This window comes from Amborella trichopoda, chromosome 4, assembly GCF_054954075.1.
Source record: "Amborella trichopoda isolate Santa Cruz 75 chromosome 4, AtrichopodaSantaCruz75HAP2 v2.0, whole genome shotgun sequence".
Lineage (NCBI taxonomy): Eukaryota > Viridiplantae > Streptophyta > Magnoliopsida > Amborellales > Amborellaceae > Amborella > Amborella trichopoda.
In genome coordinates, this window is record NC_142339.1 from 45739585 (window position 1) to 45747905 (window position 8321).

The following is an 8321-nucleotide window of genomic DNA, read 5'->3' on the forward strand; positions in this document are numbered from 1 at the left end:
AAGAACCTAAATTTTTTAAAGAGATAAAACCTTTAAAAAATTTTAGAGAGAGAAACTATCTCAAGTTATAAATTTTAGAGAGAAAAAGTATGTTAAAATTTTAGGGAGAGAAAGTATGTTTAAATTTTAGAGAAAGTAGCAATTTTTTTTATAAAGATGAACTATCGCAAAATTTTAGAGAGAGAAATTATATCAAATTTTAATTATTAGAGAGAGAAAATGTGTTAAAATTTTAGAGAGAGAAGGTATATTAAAATTTTAAAGAGAGAAAATATATTAAAATTTTAGAGAAAGTACCAAATTTTTTTAGAGAGATGAATTATCTCAAAATTTTAGAGAGAGAAACTATCTCAAATTTTAACTTTTAGAAAGAGAAAGCTTGTTAAATATTTAGAGAGAGAAAGTAGGTTAAAATTTTAGAGAAAGAAAGTACCAAATTTTTTTAGAGAAATAAACTATCTCAAAATTTTAAAGAGAGAAGACCGAAAGAACATGAAAATTTTTAGATACAGAATCTATCTCAATTTTTTAGAGAGAGAAACTATTTCAAAACTTTTGGAGAGAGGTAATATCAAATCTTAAGTTTTTGATAGATAAAGTATTCTTAAAATTGTAGAGAAAAAAAGTATTCTTAAACTTTTAGAGAGATTATTATAAATTCTAGAAAGAGAAACTGCAAAAAAAAATTTGAAGAGAGAAGTATCTCGTTTTTTAGAAAGAGAAACTATCTTGAAATTTGAGTTTTAGAGAGAAACTATCTCGAATTTGAAATTTTAGAGAGAGAAAATATATGAAAATTTTAAAGATAAAAATTATATCAAATTTTAGAGGGAGAAACTTTCAAAAAAATTTTAGAAATACAAACTATCTCAAAATTTTTGGAGAGAGAAATTGTTGTAAAATTTATGTTTTATAGAGAGAAAGTATTTTAGTATTTTAGAAAGGTGAACTATATCAAATTTTAGATAGAGAAAGTACATGAAATTTTGGGAGAGAGAAACTATCTCAAAAAAATTTAGGAAGAAACTATCTCAAAATTTTATTTTTAGAGAGAGAAAGTATCTTAAATTTTAAACTTTAGAGAGAGAAAGTATATCAAATTTTAAAGAGACTATCAAATTTTAAAGAGATACTATTTCAAAATTTTAGAGAGGGCAACTATCTCAAGTTTTAAGCTTTAAAGAGAGAGTATCTTAAAATTTTAGAAAGAGAAACTATATTAAATTTTATAGAGAGTAAAGCACCTAAAAATTTTAAAGAGAGAAATTATCTCAAAATTTTTAGATAGATAATTTCAAATTTTAAATTTTAGATAGAAAGTATATTAAAGTTTAGAGAGAGAAACCATATCAAATTTTAAAAAAAGAAACTATCTCAAAATTTTTGTAGATACACTATCCCAAATTTTGAGTTTTAGGAAGATAAAGCATATAAAAATTATAGATAGAGAAATTGTATTAAGTTTAATTACCAAACAATGGACAAAGAAATGATGGCAAGGAATCCATTAATTTTGTATTGTTTATCTAAACAAGAGATTTGAGGAATCCATGACAAAAATCCATGGTATTGAAAGTCCATAGATTTCTTTAAGATTTCAAATATGATTTCAAATATCTAATATTCTTTATTTCCTCCTATCCAAACGGTCGCATAGATTGCCTGTTTTTAAATCTGCTTAAAACTGTGTTAATCTGATTCGAACGCGGCAATCTGTATATCATCCAGTGACCTTGAAGCCAGGCTTCTTGTCCAAATGTCCATTGCACTTTACATGCATTGCATCTGGAATAAACCTTCCTCAGCTTTAACAGCCACGCCTATTCTATAAATGGATATTCACAATCTTTTTACTCCCTATTTAATCTTAATCTTCCCAAGAAGGAAGAAGAGAAAATCTTTCTTTCCTAATATGGAAGATTTTGCAGGCATGGCGGGATTTGCCAATTTCCATTGAGAGAGAGACAGTGCATAAGAGAGAGAATTAGGGCATTAAGAGAGAGAGAGAAGTAGGGCATTGAGAGTTCAGAGTTCAGAGAGAGAGAGAGAGGGCTGGTTTGTATTTCTAAAAATGGAGGAAGATGACCTGAGAAAGGGACCGAGATGGAGAAAGCGCCCCAATGTGCGTTACAATATTTCATCTGCTCCACCTCAGTCCGCTTCCATGCCTCCAGCACCATCTGCTTCTCGTTACAGTTTTTCATCTGCTTCACCTCAGTCTGCTTCCATGCCTCCAGCACCATCCACTTCTCGTTAAAGTTTTTTATCGGCTCCACCTCAGTCCGCTTCCATGCCTCCAGCACCATCTGCTTCTCGTAACGATCAATGGAAGTCTCCCACCTTTCAACCTGCTTTCGAAGAATCTGCAACTGTAAAACAATTTAGGATAAATCGTGATTGTTTCCATTATCTATTTAAACAGTTAGATGAGTCCCTCGTTTCCCGTGAAAGGTAGGCTTTCTTTGATTTCTTGGTTTTCTGAACTGGTTTTGTATTTTTGGAAACTGAAGTTGTTTTGTGGGGCATGCAGGTTTCTCGTGACGAAAGAGGAAAATATTTCTAGACGGGAACGTGCTGTTTGGGAACGGGAACAGTTTATGAATTCCTTCCTGCTTGAGCTCGAAGAGCTGAAGCGGGATGCTTCGTTTTACAAAGAGAAGTATTTTTCATTGATAAATCAATTGGATGGGAAACGTCTAATGGAAAGGTATTGGCTTCAATTTACTTTCAGAATGTTATCTCGTCTTTGCTGTTTTTACTGAAAATCAAAGTTACTCGTTATTGGTGAACGCTAGTGGTCTTTTAATGGTGCATGCAAGCTGAATTGATCTCTGGTTTATTGATTTCGTGGGAAACACGTGCTTCAGATAAAGATGTATGGCCACAATGATGTTTTTGAGTTCTTATTGGTTCCATGCCCATAGCAGTACTTAAAACTGTAAGAATATCATGGCTTCTTAGAAATCCTTATATTTCCTTATCGTACCATGCTGTCATATTAATGTGACAAAATGCAATCATTTGTATGCAAAATATATTTATATGAAAGTGCATAGTATGTGATTTCTTGGCTTTGGGATCATAACATCTATAACCTTTTTAAGTTAATAACTAGCTAAACAAACATTACCTGCATGGCTATTAGGATCTGCGCTTATCAATTTGGAGTTAGGATGCTAAAAAGCGTTTTCTTTAGGGAGTTGGAATGATGATGAGTTGCACAATAGTGGAGAATGGAGATCTATTCAAGTGGATTGTTTCCGAACATCACAGCCCCAAGAGTTACATGAACTTTGATTTCTGCATAATCCACACTACTTTCCAATTAGGATCTGAGCTTATCTATTTGGAGTTAGGATGGTGAAAGGCGTTTTCTTTAGGGAGTTGGAAAGATGATGAGTTGCACAATAGTCAAGAATGAAGATCTATTCAGGTGGATTGACTCCGATCATCACTGCCCCAAGAGTGACATGAACTTTGATTTCCGCATTAACGACACTATTTTCCAGTTAGCAGCACCATTTTCTCATTGGCGACATCATTATTCAATTCAATAGCAAGAATACATCCACAATTGGCAGCACACACCCACAACGAAAAAGAAACGGAGCACTTGAGATTGAAAGTTTCTTTTTCAACTACCATATCGATGCATGCTTCCTTGATGTGCATGCTACATCAACTAAAAGTTGCAAGGGGGAGCTCTCTTTCTTTTACGTTTTTCCCATTTCCTCATGCATGTGTGCTGCAAGTTGCATCTTAATGATTCTAAGAGGGTAGGATCATGTGTTTCTGCTATATGCTTCGATGATATCAGAGTGTTCTCTGTTGTGAAAATGTATTAGAGCCTGATCAAGAGCAATTTGGTACAACAATTGCTTCCAAAAATACCATGTGGATTTAAATTCTCTAATCGGGCTGTATCTTGCACGTAGGTGTTGTTGTTGCTGCCAAAATTAATATTCCCATTGACACCTACGTCATGCTTCGTGGAATTTGATTTATTTGCCTGTTTGATCTCCTCAGGCCTTTTCAGAAATTAAGTTTCAATTCTTCTTTGTTAAGAAATACTGTTGTGGCCTCCATATGGAATACCTTGATGAGGTGCCTTTCCAGTTATGAATGTGTTGCATGGCCGAAATTGGGAACTGGAATCTGTTTCAGCTGCGATAATCCCATTTCTATTTTTAGACAATCAAGAACACTGATCTTGGGCCATCTTTTGTCCGATAAAATGTTGCAAACTCAATAAATTTGTTCTTGTTTCTTGATTAACATAGAGAAACTTGAAGTGTGTTATTGTTCAATATGTTCTTTTCTGCATGGTTCTATACACTGTCTCATACAAGAGCATGGTTGTTCTCAAATTTTGTTGAGGACTCAACCTTGTTCACTTATTTTTTCTCATGTTCTCTGTTAGCAATTCTCGTAGGCATTAGGTGTAAGGAATGTGTTGCGCATTGTCCACCACACAATGCATATGTGAATTTCTTGCAGTCAAATGGGAATATCTCTAATGACCCAATGGTTTGGAGCCCCACATCGAAAACAAGCTATTTAAGTGGCTTCATGGCAAAGCGGCATGAAGAAAGACCATGTAATACATCTACAGTTTTTGCAATGTCCAATTACATAGTTTCCACAATCGCCCAGCTCCGTAGCTGCTGTCGATGTTCCAGGTGTGCATCTGCTGTAGGGGATGCAATACCACCTACATGGGATCGTGATCCCACTGAAAGTCGGATCCTGAGCTTGTTCCTACTCTATGGGGATAGCAATTTGAAAGCAACATGTTGGAAAAATATCTCTCTTATCTAAGAAGCACTGTATCTGCATGTTACAGCTTGAATTTTGCAGGAAATCTGTCACATAAGTGTGTGTCTATATACCATAGTAAGATGCACCTGTTTCGCGGGTCCTGTCAAAAGGTTATGTAAATAATATAGCAAACAATATGGTGAATGAGAAAATGACTATGTCTCTCTTTATAGCATATTAGACATATCCTTAGCCAAATGAGTAAATGTTGCATGCTATTTAAACATAACAAACAAAATTTGATACATCAAATAACCTGAAGAGAATATTACTGAGATTATAATTATAATTATATTTAGTAATCTTAGAATAAACTAGTTAATTTATACAATTGTTATTGTTGTCATCATCATCATAGGTTCAGGATTCCTAATATAATTGTTATTGTTATAATCAATATATATGCATCATCATCATCATCATTATCTAATTACAAATTTTAGTCTTGTAATATATTCATAATATTTAATTAGGATTCTTCTTATTTTCGCAATTGTTATAATATTCATTAGAATATTGCTATGTTGTTAGTATAATTAATATTATTTATATCAATCACATTTTTTTAGTAATTAATAACACTAATAATTATTGTAATGAAAATAATTAATTATAATGATTTAAATAAGAAAAAAGTTTATATAAGGTTGCAATCTTATAAGAGTTTCTTGAGATAGCTATTGCAATTTTTTTTTGATGAATGGTATGCTTTCTTCGACTCTAGATACTTAGGAATTGTGTTTATGCACTAAATGTAATTGCTATTTGAGGAGAAGGGGATATGATGGTAACATTTCCTATGAGAAGTTCGGTATTCATATTGATATCTAACTGTTGGAGTAGTGTCCCCTCCAAGTTGTTGCTTGTGCAACCAACATCAGATCTCCATAGTAGTGTATTGTCATTTTTTCCTAAGCAACCAAAATTGTCCTTGAATCTCTTTATATTTGATTTGATTTTCTTTAGTTAAAGGCTTAATTAATTGTCCTTTGCTAATAAAAGTCAGTTTTGTGTTGGGAAGAAAAAAATGCAGATGAACTCTACTTTTCCTAAGGTCTGTTCTGAAGTTGCTGACATATCATTTTCTTCTGCTGCCTTTATGAATGCCCATACTTCTGCTGCAACTCCAATTTTATTGATGCCCTATCCTAGTTGTGCGGCTTCTCTAACCAACATCTGATCTCCATAATGACATATTGTCATTTTATTTTTGAGCAACCAAAATTTGTCTTGTGCCTATTTTTCACTTTGATAAATGCAATTTCCCTTTAGCTTTGAAATGGACACGAAAATGATTTTTAACATGGGAAATAGCAGGATATTTTACATAAGTCTGAATATATTTTCAATAAAAGTCCGTTCTGTGTTCGAAGAAATCATTGCGGATGAACTTTGATTTTCCTAAGGCAGGTTCTTGAAGTGGCTTACCTATTATTTTGTTATGCTGAATATCCTTGTGTCTCTAACTCCATTGCTATTGGACAGTGTCCCCATCCTAGTTCCAAGGCTAGTGCCACCAATATCTGATCTACATATTATCATTTTTCTTGAGCAACAATATCTTGTAGGTGCATCATTTTCTTTAGCTTCAGAATGGATTGTGGCATTATTTATTTCATGGGAATTTGCAGGATGCTTTCCATGAGTCTGATCTTGTTGCCAATAGAAGTCAGACTACGAAGAAATCAGTGCAGATGAACTCTATTTTTCCTGAGGATTGTTCTTGAAGTGGCCGACCTATTATTTTCTTGCTTTGCATGTATATATTTCCTTACTTTATACAACAAAAAAGAATATATGTTCTTACTTTATAGCTCCAATGCTATTTTTAGACGGAATCAGATGTCTTGGCCCAAGAATCTCTAAACCATAATGGTGCTTCCATGAATGCTAGTAAAAAACCCGTTAGGCAATTGAATGCGGTTCTTGCACTTCAGGTATTCATAAGTTTGAGCACTATGTAAGAATGAACTGTTTTTGTGTTCAACATTAATTGGATAAAATTTCTAATAGTTGATCTGCTGTATATTTTCAAGTGATGAAAGTTGTGTTATTTGCAGGCATCATCTGCTTATGCTCGCACTTCCAAAATTCGTAAGAAAGGCCCTGTTAAGAGAAAGCAGCATTTAGGTTCTCGATTATCAAAAGGAAGTCAGAGTGGCACAGTTGCTGTGGGAATTATTGATGATTGCCATGGAGGTCCAAATTGTAGTCTTCCAAGAGATGTAATTACAGGATGTTCAGGGACTGTTGATGCCTGCATTCCAAACACTGGTAGCTTTAGTGATATTGACAATGAAATAGCTAGAGCATCTTGTTTTAAAGAGGCACCTCAGCCATCTCTACCTGAAGCTCCCTCTACTTCTTCCAAACAGAAAGAAATGGATGTTATGGCAAGTAATCAACTGCCAAACTCTTCTTTCCCAAGTATGACCTTCAAAATCAAGGCTGAGAATATTGAATACAGTCAAACTAGTCCTTCAAAGAGTCAGGCGGCGAATGTGCAAGCAGTGGATAAGATGAAAGGGGAAAATGAGACTGATGGCTCTTTGAGCGCCATTATGCAAGCAGTGAATATGAATGGCAAAAATTATGGTGATCCTGATATAGATGAGGAAGATCGTGTTCCATTGCAGGACAGGGTTAAAATCTCATTGTCAAGGGAGCTTTCTGCGATGGATGATATCAGTAACACTGCATGCTTAGAAACAAATCAGCCATGGGACATGAGATTTGATTATTTTGACTCTCTTGATTCCATCAACGACGAAGTTTAGCCACATCCCTTGAAAAGGAAGGTTTGGTCAGACATTAGAAATTCATACTTAAAATATTATAAAATATTTGGAAGATTTGGTAATACCTATACTTCTTGAAAGAAAAAATTTACAATTCAAAGCCTCGCTCAAGGACAGACAATGTTTTGGATGAATGAAAAATCTAATGTCAGCTACAATTTTCAATTTCTAATAAAGGACAAGCATAATCCCATTATATGCAATACTTTAACTCGCACATGTGGCCGTTACAAATTGAAGTTTTTACCTTTTCTTTTTTCTTACATGTGGTTTTCATTTAGACGTTTTCTTTTTTCTTCGTTTTTAATTGTGTTAATTTGGATCTATAATCTTTACATTCTCTTATTTTTGATGTGGAATGGGAATCGCCAATCAAATGAGGTTCATTGGGCCGATTCTCTCTCGGAATAAAAAAAGGAAAATGGTTTGATAGGACTGCAGCCCTATTAAAATACGGAACACCTTACCTCAAACCCCATTGAAAGTTGCAATTTTGGAATTAGAAAACCTTCAAATCGATCATCTCAGTCTTGAATTATTGTTGTGAGAAAAAATTCGGATTCCAAGCTCTAAAAATAGTATATATTGTAACACATTATCTAGATCATCCATTTTGCCCTAAAAATAAGTGCTCATGGATCCACAAGATCTGTATCACTTTTTATGCTTCAAATTTAATAGTCGGCATTGGAGTTTGATATTGGA

General features: G+C 33.8%; 1 protein-coding gene across 1 annotated transcript; it reads left to right on the forward strand.

Moving 5' to 3' along the window:
- The first annotated feature begins 5845 nt into the window (after window positions 1–5845).
- On the forward strand, window positions 5846–7833 carry LOC148782517 (uncharacterized). The gene is made up of 4 exons (XM_088864646.1): window positions 5846–5872; window positions 6450–6506; window positions 6651–6755; window positions 6879–7833. The coding sequence occupies exons 1-4, from the start codon at window positions 5846–5848 to the stop codon at window positions 7593–7595; spliced, it is 906 nt and encodes a 301-aa protein (XP_088720772.1). The 3' UTR covers window positions 7596–7833.
- The last annotated feature ends 488 nt before the right edge of the window (window positions 7834–8321 follow it).